Raw genomic sequence first — 16,969 nt, forward strand, 5'->3', positions numbered from 1 at the left:
CATTGACAGATGAGGAATAACGTGGTCATGACAGTATCACTGTTGGGTTGCCAGTTGGAAGCCAGGATTAGAGCCTGTCTTCTTGACACCAAAAGCAAGTTTCCAGGCTGGGGTACAGTGTGGGTAGAGCTTTGCCTAGCATGTGCAAGGCCCTAGGTTCTATCTCCAGCATTTTATTTTATTTTTATTTATTTATTTTTTTGGCAGGTGTGGGGATGGAACACACACACACACACACACACACACACACACACACACGTGGTTCCTCATGTCACATCCTCTTGGTGGTTAGCAAAGAGGTAATTTATGAGTTCAGGAAACTGAAAATCCAAGTTGGGTGTGGTGGCGCACGCTTGTAATTCCAGTACTTGGGAGGCCGAGACAGGAGGATCTCAGGTTCCTGGCTAGCCTCAACAAGTAGTGAATCCTTCCACAACTTAATGAAACCTTGTTTAAAAAAAAAAAATAGGCCGGGCGTGGTGGTGCACGCTTGTAATCCCCACACTTGGGAGGCGGAGACAGGAGGATCGCACAGGTTCAAATCCAGTGGGAACGGAGGACTGACTCTGTTCCGGCACCCCCAATGTCTGTCTCCAGGGCTCTGGGTGCCCACTGAATCCAGTGCTGGGTCTTGGCTTGGGTTGAGTCCCAGGATCTGCACCTCAGTGTATTGAGAAGTGGGAAGGCAGAGAAAGGGCTGGACATTCCAGGGGCAATCGGGATACCCCTTCAACAAGGACATAGATGTGCTAGAATCAAATTTTTCTTTTTGTCTTTTCTTATGATACTAGGGATTGAACCCAGGGACATTCTACCTCCAAGCTACATGCCTAGTCATATTTTATCTTTTATTTGGAAATAGGGTATCACTAAGTTGCTGAGGGCCTCACTAAGTAGCTAAGGCTGGCCACAAACCCATGATCCTCCTGTCTCAGCCTCCCAAGTACTGGGATTTTAGGTGTATGTCACCATGCCTTGCTTGGGACTAAATGTTAAATGGTTTAATGTGGGTCTTCTCTATCATTTCCCCTTTCTTTTGGGATTTCCCAGAAAACCTACCAGTTTCCTCTGGCAACATTCAGGATAAACATGTTAGTCTGGCCTTCCCATTCATACTTTGGTTCTGTTCTGATATATGACTGTTTCCAATGCCCTGTGCAAGGTGTGAAGGAGAGATTATGGGCCATGTCCTGAACATGTTATAACCTTTTGGAGGAGATAATAGCTACCTCCCTTGTGCATTAACCAAGGTAATACCCCTTTGCCCTGGACTAATTGTTTAACAAGCAATTGAGTACAGAGGGAGGCAGAATTGTGCCTGGGTTTCTACTCTCACACCTCTGTGGATCTCATTGTCCTCATGTGTAAGGTGATAATGACTGTGCTTGCCACATGAGGCTGTTGTAAGGACCACTTGAGAGGATTCATCTAGCAGTGGGTGCCCAGTACATGTTAGTCTTTATGTTAATGTGGTTGTTGATGCTGGTGGTATTGAGTTGTTGATGATATTAAGTTGTTAACTTGTTGACTTTATTAACCTATTGATGTTAACACTCAATATTATTATTTGGTGAGGAGGGGCAAAGAATACTGGGGATTTAACCCATAGGCATTCTACCTCCAAGATACACACTCAACCCGATTTTTATTTATTAGTTTATTTATTTAGTAGTATTGGGGACTGAACCCAGGAGATCCTACCTTCAAACTGTTCCCACCCCTATCTTTTATTATTTATTTATTTTGCGTTACTGGGGATGAAACCCAGGGGCATTCTACCTCTGAGCTACATTCTCAGGCCTATTTTTTATTCTTTATTTTGAAACAGGTCTCACTGAGTTTCAAAGGGCCTCAATAAGTAGCTGAGACTGTAAACTGCAATCCTCTTGTCTCAGCCTTCTGAATGCTGGAATTACAAGCGTGGGTCACCATGCCCAGCTTTTAATTTTTATTTTGAAACAGGGTCTCACTACTTGCTGAGGCTATCCTCAAACCTGCAATCCTCCTGTTCTCAGCCTCCCAAGTACTGGAATTACAGGACTGTGCCACCATGTCTGGCTTATTTTATTTTTAAATAGTCTTACTACGTTTCTGAGAGCCTTGCCAAATTGCTGAGGTTGGCCTCAAACCCGTAATCCTCTGGTCTCAGTCTCCCAAATACTAGGATTACAGGTGTGTACCACCATGTGTACCACCACACCCAGCTTAGCACTCTTTTTTTTTTAGCACTGAGGATTAAGCCTAGGGGCATTCTATATCTGAGCTATATTTCCAGTCCTATTTTAGTTTTTTTTTTTTTGAAACAGGGTCTTGATAGGTTAAGAATATCACTATTTGCTGACACTGTCCTAGAACCTGCAATCCTCGTGTTTCAGCCTCTCAAGTACTAGAATTATAGGCCATGTACCACCATGCCCTGTAACATCCAACATTGTTGTTGACTTGTTGATATTAGCATCAACTTCTCTGATGTTATTACTGACTTGTTGACATTGTTAGAATCAATCTTGAGTCTTGTTGACATTATTGACCTAGGTGTTGATGTTGAAGACTATTGAGATTAATGTTTGCACCGTATTGACTTTGTGTGGTCTTTGTTGACTTGCTGGTGGTGTTGACTTGGGTGCTAACTCCTTGGTGTTGGTATTGTTGGACTGTGCTGCTGTTGACAAAGTGCTGCTGAGTTGCTGGTAGTGAGCAGTGTGCTTCCTCCTTCTTCCTCACCAGGTGGCTCACTTGGTCCTCAAGGCTCACGCTAGAGCATGGCACCACTACAACAGTCACCATCGGCCACAGCAGCAGGGGCGTGTGGGTATCGTGCTAAACTCAGACTGGGCAGAGCCCCTGTCTCCAGAGAGAGCAGAAGACCTCGCAGCTTCTGAGCGCTTCTTGCATTTCATGCTGGGTTGGTTTGCACACCCCATCTTTGTGGATGGAGACTACCCTGCCACCCTGAAGGCCCAGATTGAACAGATAAACAAACAGTGCCCCAGCCCTGTGGCCCAGCTCCCCAAGTTCACAGAGGCAGAGAAGCAGCTCCTAAAAGGCTCTGCTGACTTTCTGGGTCTGTCTCATTACACCTCCCACCTCATCAGCACGGCCCAACAGGACTCCTGCATCCCCACTTACAATAACATTGGGGGCTTCTCCCAACACGTGGACCCTGAATGGCCCCAAACCTCATCTCCTTGGATTCGTGTGGTGCCCTGGGGTATACGGAGGCTGTTGCAGTTTGTGTCGATGGAATACACAAGAGGAAAAGTTCCCATATACCTGGCTGGCAATGGCTTGCCCATAGGGGAGAGTGAAGATCTCGATGACTCCTGGAGAGTGGACCACCTGAAGCGGTACATCAATGAGGTGCTCAAGGGTAAGTACGGGGTATGCCAGCCACTGGAAGATAGCAGGCATGTCTCCATGTCTCCAGAGTTCTATTTAGTGGGGCCAAGGCAGTCTCCCAGGAAATGAAGCTCAGGGGTTTTTTTTTTTTTGGTACTGGGGATTGAGCCCAGAAACACTGTACTCTAATCTACACCCAGCCTTTTTTTTTTATGCAGTGTGTGTGTGTGTGTGTGTGTGTGTGTTTTGCTGGGGATTAAAGCCAAGGGCAATCTATCAATCTATTTCTGAGCTACAACTCCAGCTTTCATCCTTTTAATTATTTTTTAATCTGATATAGGGTCTCACTAGGTTACCTAGGCTGGCTTTGAACCTGCCATCCTGTCTCAGCCTCCCACGTCTGCCTGGCTTATTATTTATTTTAAACTAGGGGGTCTTCCTTTGGGTTGAGATGTATGCCATAGAAGTAGGTAATGTACTGGGGAGGTTTTGTGGATTTTCTTTTCATTCATTCTAAGGAGTGCAAAAAAAAAAAAAAAAAAAAGTTGAATTTGGAGAGTAAACAAAGTCACTTCCAAAACATTCACATCAAAGGAAATTTGTGTGTGTGTGTGTGGGGGGGGGTTACAGGAGATTGAACCTAGGGCATTCTACCTCCACGCTATACCCCAGCTCTATTTTTTTTTAATTCTCTATTTTGAAACAAGTTGTGGAGGGCCTCACTAAGCTAAGGCTGGCTTCAAACCTGCAATCCTCCTGTCTCAGCCTCCCAAATACTGGGATTTCAAGGGTGAGCCACAATTCCCGGTGGAAAAAATATTTAAAGTAACATCCATAGCAGATACAATTTTTCATTAAAAATTATTTTATTTAAAAACAACCCAAGGTGCAGTGGTGCATGCCTGTATCTCAGTATTCAAGAGGCCGAGACAGAAGGATCACAGGTGTTACAGATTGGGAAAGTATGGGTGTGGGGAAACTGTTCCTGGGGACCCCTGCTAGGGTCCTGGACACACTTTCCCTCAACCCACAACAAAACCCAAAATGACCAAAAACAGAAGAAAAAAAAAAAACAAAAAAACGGGATCTTGTCCTAAGCTAAGAATAAATATGCATAGCTTGGACAGTTGCTGAAGATTTAAAGAAGTTTATTAAAAAGATAGAAATACAGGAGATAAGTCACAGCCCTGTGCCGGAGAGGGGTACAAGGGGGCAATTCGAATGAAAATACTGAAGAACTCCGGTTTACTGAGTGTTTTTATCCTGATCAAGTTTGCGGCAGGTCCTTTGATCTGTAGATATGCTGCCCTATCTCTAGCCCAGTTTTCTGCTATCTCCAGCCGGATTTGGGGTGGCCTGGTCTCCAAATACAGGCCTTCACCTTTTGTTCCCCTCTCAAGATGTGTTAAATTGTTTCTCCAGGATCTGGGATTTCCTCCCATCCCTCTTCCTTAGAAATGTAAAGAAACCTCTTCCCTGGCTCCTGATTCCATTCCTTCTCGTTAGAAATGTAAATTATAAGTCCCTTCTCCCTACCAGTCCTGGCTTTCTTTAGTATCAACGATATATTTTCAAAATTGGAAATCTTTCCCAATACTGGTACATTAAAACATTTTAAAATGTCTTCCCAATACTAGTACAACAGGTTTGCAGTCAGCCTCAGCAATTTATCAAAGCCCTAGCAACTTAGTGAGGCTCTGTTTCAAAATTTAAAATAATAAAGCCAGGTGTGGTGGTGCACACTTTTAATCCCAGTACTTGGGAGGCTGAGATAAGAGGATCAAACATTTGTGTCCAGCCTCAGCTGCTTAGTGAGGCCCTTTACAACTTAGTGAGACCCTCTTTCAAAATTAAAAATAGGGCTAGAGCCAGGTGTGGCGGCCCACGTTTGTAATCTTAGTACATGGGAGGCTGACACAGGAGGATCGCAGGTTTGGGGCCAGCCTCAGCTGCTCAGTGAGGCCCTCCACAACTTAGTGAGACCCTGTTTCAAAATAAATAATAAAAAGTAGGGCTGGGCGTGTAGCCCAAGGTAGAATGCCCCTGGGTTCCATCTGCAGTACCTCAAAAAAAAAAAAAAAAAAAAAAAAGGTGCTAGGTGTGGCGGCTCACTAATACTTGGGAGGCTGAGAAGGAAGACAGCAGGTCTGAGACAGACTCTGCAACTTAGCAAGACCCTGTTTCAAAATAAAAAATAAAATTAGGCTTGGCGTGTAGTTCGGAGGTAGAATACCCTTGAGTTAAATCTCCAGTACCATGAAAAAAATGAAAGAAAGAAGCAAAGAAAGAAAGAAAAAAAGCTGGGCGTGGTGGCGCACGCTTGTAATCCCCGCGCTTGGGAGGATGAGACAGGAGGATTGCACAGGTTCGAAGCCAGCCTCAGCTACTTAGTGAGGCTCTCAGCAACTTAGTGAGACCCTGTTTCCAAATAAAAATATAAAAAAGGTCTGGGAGTATAGCCCGGAGGTAGAAAGCCTCTGGGTTCCACTCCCAGTACCACAGAAAGAAAGAAAGAAAGAAAGAGAGAGAGAGACGGAAGAAAGAGAGAGAGGGACGTAGGGTGGGAGGAGAGAGGGGGGCAGGCAGGCTGGGGGTGTATCTCAGAGGTGGAATGCCCCTGGCTTCGGTCCCAGTACCAAAAATAAATAAATAACAACCCTGGGTTTTGTTTTCCTCCCAGCTGTCCTGCAGGACGCGGTGGACGTTCGCTCCTACATCGTGCGTTCCCTCCTGGACGGCTTCGAAGGCCCCTCGGGTTACAGCCAGAGATTTGGGTTGTACCGCGTCGACTTCGAGGACGGCAGCCGGCCCAGGGTCCCCAGGACCTCGGCCATCTTTTACACCGGCGTCATTGAAAAGAATGGCTTCCTCGCCGAGCTGGCCGAAAGCCGGCCGCCAGCCACAGCGGCGGGCCTCCCCGCCCGCGCCCGCGCCCGCGCCCTCGACTTCCCGTCCGAGGTGCCCTCCAGGGCCAAGGCGGTTTGGGAGCGGTTCTCGCGGCAGCCCAGCTTCGAGAGGGACCTGTTCTTCCACGGCACGTTCGCCGACGGCTTCCTGTGGGGCGTGTCCTCCGCCGCCTACCAGATCGAGGGCGGCTGGGACGCCGACGGCAAGGGCCCCAGCGTCTGGGACGCCTTCACGCACGGCCCGGCGAGCACGGTGCCGGGCAACGCCACCGGGGACGTGGCGTGCGACAGCTACCACAAGCTGGACGCCGACCTGGACATGCTGCGGGAGCTGGGCGTGAAGGCCTACCGCTTCTCGCTGTCCTGGCCGCGCATCTTCCCGACCGGGCGCAACAGCTCGGTGTCGGCCGCGGGCGTGGCCTACTACGGCCGGCTGCTCGACGGGCTGCGCGTGCGCGGCGTCGCGCCGCTGGTGACGCTGCACCACTGGGACCTGCCGCAGGCGCTGCAGGCGCAGGGCGGCTGGGAGAGCCCCGACATGGTCGAGCTGTTCGACAGCTACGCCGACTTCTGCTTCCGGACCTTCGGGGACAGGGTCAAGTTCTGGATCACGATGAACGAGCCGTCCTCGCTGGCGATGCTGGGCTACGGCTCGGGCACGCTGCCCCCGAACCTGCAGGACCTGGGCCGGGGGCCGTACCGCGCGGCGCACACCATGCTCCTGGCGCACGCCCGGGCCTACCGCACCTACCGCGAGAGGTACGCGGCGGCGCAGGGCGGCGTCGTCTCGCTGGGCCTCACGGCGCACTGGGCCGAGCCCGCGGCCCCCGAGCTGGCCCGGGACGTGGCGGCCGCCGACCGCTCGCTGCAGTTCTCGCTGGGCTGGTTCGCCCACCCCATCTTCAGGAACGGGGACTACCCTGACGCCCTCAAGTGGGCGGTGGGGAACCGCAGCGAGCTGCAGCGCCTGGCCGAGTCGCGCCTGCCCCGCTTCTCCGAGGACGAGAAGCGCCTGGTGCGCGGCTCGGCCGACGTCTTCTGCCTCAACACCTACTCCTCCAAGGTGGTGCAGCACCGGACGCCCCGCCTCAACCCGCCCTCCTACCTGCATGACCTGGAGGCCGCCGAGGAGGAGGACCCGTCGGCCGTGCCCACCGCCGTGAGCGGGGCGGTGCCCTGGGGGCTGCGGAGGCTGCTGAACTGGGTCAAGGAAGAGTACGGGGACGTCCCCATCTATATCACCGAGAACGGGGCGGGGCTCTCAAACCCGACCCTGGAAGATACCGAAAGGATATTTTACCACAAAACCTACATCAGTGAAGCTTTGAAAGGTAGGTGAGGGTTCCGTTCATCTTACAGAATCTGCCAGCCTTCCCTCGCCACGTGCTTAAAGTGGCTTGGCAGGGCGCCTTAAAAGGCAGTCTTAGCCTGGCGAGGTGGTGCACACTTGTAGTCCCAGCATTTAGGAGGCTGAGGCCAGAGGATCGGAGAATTGTGTTTCTCGGGCAGAGTCAGCAACTTAGTGAGGCCCTTTGCAACTCAGTGAGACTCTGTTTCAAAATAAAGAATAAAAAAATAGGGCCGGGGGTATAGCTCAGAGGTAGAATGCCCCTGGGTTCCATTCCCAGTACAAAATTATATATATATATATATATATATATATATATATATATATATATATGTTATAAAAAGAGCTAGGGTTGCAACTCAAAATGCCACTGGGTTCAATCCCTAGTACGCTAAGAGAGACAGAGACTGACTTTTATTTTTGCAGTACTGGGGATGGAACCCAGGGGCATTCTACCTCTGAGCTACATCCCCAGTCCTATTTTTTTTTTTTTTTAAACAGGGTCTCACCGAGTTGCAGAGGGCCTCACTAAGTATCTGACTCTGTCCTCAGATCCTCCTGTCTCAGCCTCCCAAGTACTGGGATTACAAGTATGCACCACCACATCCAGCTCCAAATCTTTAAATTCACACTTGCTTCTGTGCTAAACTTCTAAAGTAGGTCGAGGCCTTGATCCCAAGACCTTAACAAAATAATTTGATTTCGCAGGCGAATGTAGTAGCATGCGACAGACTGGCTCAATCGGGATGGCCGCTGAGTCCGTTCTCGACCGAATTAGCTCAGAAAGGTGGACAAAGGCTTAGATGGTAGTTCTGCAGCCACTTATCTGCAGCGATTCTTTCCCTTTTATGAAATAAACTCCTTTAAGTTCCTATTCACGGCGCTAAATGTGGAGATTCCTCTCCGGGAAAGAATCTGACATGGATCAATGCCTCTTGTGCAATCGACCACTTTATTCTAGACACAAGATTTTTTATATTTCCCTGTGATTCCCTAGTAGAAAAGTGCAAACACCCAAAATACAATAGTGAGATACACATGTAAATCGCCAACCCTGAACAAGACAAAAGTAAGGCCTGTGAAATCACAGGTCTTTGTGATTGAAATCAGTCAGCCCCTTTGGCCTTGCAGCTGCAGAGGCTTTTAGTGGGCAAATTCCAGAAGAACAAAAGTCACACCCAAAATCACTTGAAGAATCCAGTTTTTAAGAGTTTTCTTTAACCCTTTCAGAACTTTCCATTCCTAGGGCTTAGTCCATATGGCAGGCATGGGGAGATATGGTGATCCAGGGGGGTGCGATGGAGGTCTCCCAGGTTTCATCTGCATTACCTTTTAAAGTCTGAAAGCTTAAGCAAGCTCACAACACAGTTTAGCAGGTAAACACCAAGAAATAACATGAAGTTTTTAGATTTAGTTGTCAGATGTACTTCTCTAGCAGCTGAGCACTTCTCCTCAAACGATAGGCTTATTAGAAGCCTATTCCTCTTTTAATAATCCATTTCCACACCACAATCCTTCTGCAACCTGCTTTTAATCTTTCTAATTCCTTTTTTTCCCATTTGGGACAATCTTAGGATAAGCTCCTCTTCATTCAAAAATACTTTCTTATTCTCACCATATTTCCTTTCTTTCACACTTACACATCTATTATATCTGTCCTTTGTTCTGACATAGCTATTTTAACCAGGTGGTGTCGCCCTGTCTCCAGAAGGTCAAGATTCCTTCTAGCCCTTGGCTCTATTGTAATGATTAGAATGAAGGTCAAAGATAGGGAGGAATTCTGCATTTGTAATTGCGGTAGCAGGACTGCTTCCACAGTATCTGAATTCTGACTAGATTTACATCTTTGAGCAAAGCCGAGGGTGTTTAGAGGCTTAGACAAATTACTAGAAAATTTATTTTTCACGGACTCAGTTTCTCTCACAGTCCTGATCTTACATCACCGGAGAAATTCGTATAGAAAGTTAAAAGAATCATTACCAAAAGAATAATAAAGCCGGGTGTGGTGGCGCACGCTTGTAATCCCCGCGCTTGGGAGGCGGAGACAGGAGGATCGCGCAGGTTCGAAGCCAGCCGTGCTGGCGTAAGAGACCCTGTTTCAAAAATATAAAATAGGACTGGGAGTGTAGCCCGGAGGAAGAAGGGCTTCCAGGAACCCCAGTACCACCAAAAAAAAAAAAAAAGAATAATAGTTATGAAAGAATATCTAAGAGTAGGGGAGTACTTTGGCCAGAGACAACACTTCCTCTCGGGGCTCCCCCTACTTTAGGCCCAGCCAATTAACTGCATGGGAGATCATCACGCAGATGCCAAGGAGGAGGAGGTAATCTCGGCAGTAGCACACTCCTGTAATCCCAGTACTTGGGAAGTTGAAGACAGGAGGATCAGAGATTTCAGACCAGCCTCAGCAATTTAGCCAGACTTTCAGCAACCTAGCAAGAGCCTGTTTTGAAATACATACATACATAAAATAAATAAACACATAAATAAGGGTTGGAGGTGTATCTCAGAGGTAGAATGCCTCTGTGTTCAATCTAGGACCAAAATTTATATATATATATATATATATATATATATATATATATATATATATATATATTGCAAAAATCAGTCGTTAATGCTTGATGTGTGGTCATTGCAGCTGGTAAGATCCTCAAGGTGACCTGTTTGTCTCCTGGGGCTTGCATCACTGTGTATAGGGTGAGGGTTAGGGCCCTGGCCTATGTTGAGGAGCCAGCCTTGGGCTGGGCTCTGAAAATCCTGACTCCTGGGGTAAAAGCCTCCTCTGCTCCCTTTGGACATCCTAGCCTACAGGCTTGATGGTGTCAACCTGCGAGGGTACAATGCCTGGTCTCTGATGGATGGCTTCGAGTGGCTATATGGCTACACCATCAAGTTTGGGCTATACCACGTTGACTTCAATGATGCGAACAGGACTCGCACAGCAAGAGCCTCAGCCAGGTACTACACAGAGGTCATTACCAACAATGGCATGCCGCTGCCCAAGGAGGATGAGTTCCTGTACGGAAGGTTTCCCGAGGGCTTCATCTGGAGCGCAGCATCTGCTGCATACCAGGTGAGGAGTTCTGGCTGCTGCACGCCTCTTACTGCATCCCTGGCACATGCCAGGCTCGGGCTCAGTGCCAGGAGGGTGTGTGCATTAGCAGTGGGACCCACAGTCCTGCAGAGGCCAGTGCATGTGCCACAGGAGAGCTTGAGGGTGGGGCTCTGCCTGGATAGCCCAGCCTCTGCACATGCTCTGGTTATGTCAGACCGAACAGTGGGCTATGCTGAGGTGGGTGTCTGCACAGTCCGATGGAGCAGGTGGAACCTGGACACAAACACTTGGGCGAAGACGTGCAAATGCCCAGTCTCTGCTGGACACCTCCATTCCCCTAGCCTTCCCAAGCAGGTAGTCTGCCCAAGCTGGCTCTGGATGTGGGCATGGGCTGCTCCTGATGTTCTAACACCAGACTGTTCACACCACATAAGGCTCAGTACAGAAGATATGATAGTTGGGTTTGTGTGGGGGGGTGGTATAATGAAAGATAAAAAGCAATGAATGGCTGGGGGTAGTGGTGTATGCCTATAACCCCTGTATGTTGGAGGCTGAGACAGGAGGATCACAGATTTGAGGCCAGTCTCAACAACTTAGCAAGACCTTCAGCAATTTACAGACCCTGTTTTAAAATAAGAGCAGGGAGCTGGGAATGTTGGCGCACGCTTGTAATCCCAGTACTTGGGAGGCTGAAACAGGAGGATTGCAGGTTCATGGTCAGCCTCAGCTGCTTAGTGAGGCCCTCTGCAGCTTAATGAGACCTTGTTTCAAAACAAAGAATAAAAAAATAGAGTCAGAGTGGTGGCGCATGCTTATAATCCCAGCATTCAGGAGGCTGAGACAGGAGGATCGCGGTTCTTGGATAGCCTCAGCTACTTAGTGAGGCTCTTTGCAATTCAGTGAGACCCTGTTTCAAAATAAAGAATAAAAAAAGTAGGGATGGAGGTGTAGCTTAGAGGTAGAATGCCCCTGGGTTCTATCCCCAGTGCTGCAAAACAAAACAAAACAAAAAAACAGGGAACCAGTTTTAAAATAAAAAGGGCTGGTAGTGTAGCTTGGAGATGGAGCACCTCTGGGTTCAATCCCAGGACCCCCTCACACACACACAGAGTGAATGCCTTGCTGGGTGATTAGTGGTGGGTCCCCGCTTCCATTTATTCTCTCTGGTCCAGGAGTGGAGCTCTGTATGCTCAGCATGGACCTGGGTAGGGCCAGGGCCATGGACATGCTCAGCCCTGGGGTGTTTTCTATATGATCATCACTGCTGAGAATGTTTCTGAAGTAAATGAGGGTTAACCACTGTGTTACCCAGTGATAATGAATGTCTCAGGCCAAATTCTGTCATACACAGACCTTTAATTAATTAATTAATTTTGGTTGTACTGGGGATTGAACTCAGGGGCATTCTACCTCTGAGCTACCCTCCTCTTTTCATTTGGCTAATTAATTATTAATTACTTAAGTAGTACTGGGGATTAAACTCAGAGTATAGCTCTGAACTACACTCCAGCCCTGTTTTTTTTTTATTTTTAAACAGGATCTCACTAGGTTGATGAGAATCTCACTACTTGGCGAGGCTGGTCCTTGAACCTGTGATCCTCTTGTCTCAGCCTCCCGAGTATTGAGATTACAAGCATGCACCACTACACCTGCCTTATTTTTTGTTTTGAAACAAGCTCTCACTAGATTATCAAGAATCTTGCTAAATTTCTGAGACCAGTCTTGAATTTGTGATCCTCCCAGTTACTGGGATTACAGGCATGCACCACCATGCCTAGCTTAGATGGACCTTTATTGGCTGAAAGGTAATTATCAGGCAAATACAAAACCTGTTCCTGCGTCCTGCTCATTGGACTCAAGGAGATATCCCAGGTCTGAGTCTCTTAGATGTTTTGCCCAATGCCTGTGCAGAAGGTTCAGTGGAGGCAAGTGCCAAGATTGCAGAGCCTGGATCTGCTAAATATCAGGCAGAATACTCGGTAGCAGAGTTTCTCAACCTGGACCAGACTGACTTTGTTTGTTTGTTTGTTTGTTTGTTTGTTTGTTTGTTTGTTTTGTGGTACTGGGAATGGAACCCAGAGGCCTTCTACCTCTGAGCTACACCCCACAGCCAATTTTTTTATCCTTTATTTGGAAACAGGTTCTCACTGAGTTGCAAAGGGCCTAAGTAGCTGAGGCTGTCTGCAAATCCTGATCCTCTTGTCTCAGCCTCCCGAATGCTGGGATTACAAGCATGCACCATCACACCTGGCTCAGATTGACATTTTAAATGGCTAATTTCTTGTTGCAGGAACTGTTCTGTGTGCCCTAGGGTGTGTAACAGCCTTTATGGCTTCTACCCACCAGATGCCATTGTAACAACTGAAAATGTTTAGACATTGCTAACAGCTCTCTTGTGGGCCACACAGCCTCCAGGCAAGAACCACTGCCCTACAGATTTACAGCTGGACACAGGGACGCTTCAGGATTTCTTGTAGGATATAGGCTGTAGGCCTTGCTGGAATCTTTTTGTGTGTGTGATACTAGGGATCGAATCCAGGGGCATTCTACCTCCGAGCTAACCCCCAGACATATTTTATTTATTTACTTATTTATTTTGCGGTACTGGGGATGGAACACAGGGGTATTCTACCTTTAAGCTACACCCCCCAGCCCAATTTTTTATTCTTTATTTTGAAACAGGGTCTCACTGAATTGCAAAGGGCCTCACCAAGTAGCTAAGGCTGTCCACGAACCACGATCCTCCTGTCTCAGCCTCCCGAGTGCTGGGATTACAAGTGTGCGCCATCACACCTGGCGCTCTATTTTTTTTATTCTTTATTTTTAAACAGGGTTTCACTGAATTGCAAAGAACCTCATTAAGTAGCTGAGGCTGTCCTTGAACCACGATCCTCCTGTCTCAGCCTCTTGGTTAGAGTGTGAGCATGGTCTTGGCTGCACCCAGTCACATAACATTATACAGTCTATTCTGAAAAAAAATGTTTTTTGGTACTGGGGATTGAACTCAGAGACATTCTACTTCCAAGCTACACCCCCCCCCCCGCTCAATTGTGTGTGTGTGTGTGTGTGTGTTACTGGGAATGGAACCCAGGGGCATTCAACCTCCAAGCTATACCCCAACCCTATTTTTTAATTCTTTATTTTGAAACAGGGTCTCACTGAGTTGCTAAGGGCCTCACTAAGTAGCTGAGGCTGTCGGCGAACCATGATCCTCCTGTCTCAGCTTCCCAAATGCTAGGATTATAGGTGTGTGCCACCAGGCCTGGCTCCCAGCTCAATTTTTTTTTTTTTACCGCCAAGCTGTACCTCCAGCCCTATGTTTTATTCTTTATTTTGAAACAGGGTCTCATTGAGTTGTAAAGGACCTCACTAAGTAGTTGAGGCTGTCCTTGAACCACAATCCTCCTGTCTTGGCTTCCCAAATACTGGGATTACAAGTGTGCACCACCATGCCCGGCTCTAAAATGGTTTAAATTACAGAAAGTGTACCCGTGAGAGTACAGTAGACGAGCATTTTCCAGGCAGTTGGCTTCCCCGCAGGGTAGGTGGGAGGTGAAGAGGGAACCACAGCTACTGTGACATATGTCCAGGCTAGAATTCCTGCCTCCTCACCTGGCAGCACCGCAGTTCAGCCAGGTGTGGAGGTGGGGCATGAAATAATTCACTTAAACCTTCTTCAAGCACCAGCCTCACACCAGGCCCTGCCGTGTTGACTGCTGGGACACCAAGACCAAGGCCACGGTGCCCACCTTGCGGTCTCGTGGGAAGCCAAGTTGGCTAGCTCACATTTGCCTCCTGTTCTGTGATGCTGCAGAAACTGTTGAGGTGGCCAGAGAAGGCTCCCAGGGAGGCTGAGGTGTTCCCATTCGGGACTTGCCCACCTCCAGAAAGGATTTGTGAATGCTTGACTGAATAATTTAATAAGACTATGTCTCATCCTCTTAAGATCGAAGGTGCGTGGAGAGAAGATGGCAAAGGCCTTAGTATTTGGGACACGTTTTCTCACACACCATTGAGGGTTGGGAATGATGACACTGGAGATGTGGCCTGCGACAGCTATCACAAGATCGCCGAGGACGTGGCCGCTCTGCAGAACCTGGGCGTTTCCCACTATCGCTTTTCCATCTCCTGGTCTCGCATCCTCCCGGATGGAACAACCAAGTACATCAATGAAGCGGGTCTGAACTACTACATGCGGCTCATTGACGCACTGCTGGCGGTCAGCATCACGCCGCAGGTAAGGCAGGCGGGCCTGCCCCAGGAGGACCATGCATGGCAGTCAGTATGGGAGCACAGTTATTTTGTAAACAAAATGCTCTTTTCAAATTTGATATATATTTTTTTTGTACTGGAGGTTGAACTTGGGTGCACCCTACCTCTGAACTGCACCCCAGCCCTTTTTATTTACTGTTTTGACAAAGGGTCTCGCTAAGTTGCTAAGGGCCTTGCTAAGTTGCTGAGGCTGGCCTCAAACCTGCAACGCTCCTGGCTCAGGCTTCCAAGTACTGGATGAAAGGTGTCTGCTGCCATATCCAGCTTGATTTTTGAGTTGTCTGTAAATTCACATCATGCAGAATTAAAACATAGACGAGTTTTCTTCCCCAAACCTCTCCCAAGAAAAAAAAATTCCTTGAGTCCTTTTGTCTCAATTCACTCTCAGGTTTAGCAGCAGACCTTTTTTTGTGGGGGGGGGGGTGCGCGCGCACACACACACACACACACACACGCACACACGTGTGTGCCAGGGGTGGAAACCAGGGGCCCTCTGCCTTTTTTTTTTTTTTTTTTAATTTGGAAACAGGAGCCGGGCGTGGTGGCGCACCCTTGTAATCCCAGCATTTGGAATGCTGAGACCAGAGGATCGTGGTTTGCAGACAGCCTCAGCTACTTAGTGAGGCCCTCCACAACTCAGTGAGACCTGGTTTCAAAATAAAGAATAAAAAATTGGGCATAGGGTGTGGCTCGGAGGTCAAATGCCCCTGGGTTCCATCCCCAGACCTGCAAAAAAAAAAAAAAAATTTGGAAACAGGGTCTCACTAAGTTGCTGAGACTGGCTTCTTAACCTGCGATCCTCCTGCCTTAGCCTCTCAAGTCTGGGATCACAAGTATGCGCCACCACTCCTGGCAGCAGCAGACATTTTATGCTGGTGCATGTCCTGTCGTGGGCAGTGCAGTCTCCTGTGGAGAGCATACTGGATGAAACTGTTGATTGGGCTCTGTTATAGGTAACCATGTACCACTGGGACCTGCCCCAGGCGCTCCAGGACGTTGGAGGCTGGGAGAATGAGACTGTCGTGCAAAGGTTTAAAGAGTATGCAGATGTGCTTTTCCAGAGGCTGGGAGACAAGGTGAAGTTCTGGATCACAGTGAATGAGCCCTTTACCCTTGTTACCCAGGGCTACGGCTTTGGAACAGCAGCTCCAGGTAAGGTTTGGGCCCTACTCCTCAGCTTTTTGGAACAGGATTCTTAACACTTCAAGACACAAAATATCTAGTAGGTGTGGGAGAAGGTGTTCAAAATCCCAGTGGCAGTGCTTAGAAACCCTGCTTCCCGCTCAGGGCTGCAGAGGCTCCTCTGACCAGCCGGCTCTACCCTAGTCTCATAGCTCAGCACCTCAGAGTTGATTCTCACCTGCCTGGGGCAGGAAGCCAAGGTCAGGGATGTGGGCAGATTAGTGTAGGGAAGGATGGTCCACAGTCTGTTTTTCACAACCCCCAAATCCTAAAGGCTCTGATAGATGATTTGGCCCATGTAATCACAGTGAAACCTGACCCCAGGTGACAGGAGGTTGCTATGTTCTTATCCCGTTTACCTAGCGAGAGCATTCATTCCTAAGCTTTGCCGAGGTGTTGTTAGTGGGCCTGACTGTGGACAGCTGTCCTGGGACCTGGGGGTGAAGCATAATAATATATGCTATATACAACTATTTTTCCCTTTGTTTTGATACTAGGAATTGAACCCAGGGGGATTCTACCACAGAGAGCTACACTCCCATTCCCCCTGCCTCCCCCACCTGCCTTTTTGCAGTACTGGGAATTGGACCCAGGGCATTCTACCTCTGAGCTACACCCCCAGCCCTATTTTCCATTTTTTATTTTGTGGTACTGGGAGTGGAACCCAGGGGCTTTTCTACCTCCGGGCTATACTCCCAGGCATGCATGTGTGTGTGTGTGTGTGTGTGTGTGTGTGTGTGTGTGTGTACACACACACACACACACACACACACACACACTTTATTTGGAAACAGGGTCTCACTAAGTTGCTGAGAGCCTCACTAAGTAGCTGAGGCTGGCTTCGAACCTGTGCGATTCTCCTGT

At 48.3% G+C, this 16,969-nt stretch overlaps 1 protein-coding gene across 1 annotated transcript in view; it reads left to right on the forward strand.

The window, feature by feature from the left end:
• LCT (lactase) overlaps positions 1-16,969 on the forward strand; it is a gene marked incomplete at both ends in the record, with an annotated part of 62,605 nt that overhangs the window by 28,923 nt on the left and 16,713 nt on the right. The window contains 5 exons of the mRNA XM_080690341.1: positions 2,728-3,370; positions 6,020-7,576; positions 10,401-10,669; positions 14,598-14,888; positions 15,877-16,075. Of these exons, the coding sequence (XP_080546467.1) occupies positions 2,728-3,370; positions 6,020-7,576; positions 10,401-10,669; positions 14,598-14,888; positions 15,877-16,075 (2,959 nt within the window). The remainder of the gene's footprint in view (positions 1-2,727; positions 3,371-6,019; positions 7,577-10,400; positions 10,670-14,597; positions 14,889-15,876; positions 16,076-16,969) is intronic.

The sequence above is a fragment of the Muscardinus avellanarius genome (assembly GCF_963383645.1).
Source record: "Muscardinus avellanarius genome assembly, chromosome: 2".
In the NCBI taxonomy this organism is placed as follows: Eukaryota; Metazoa; Chordata; class Mammalia; order Rodentia; family Gliridae; genus Muscardinus; species Muscardinus avellanarius.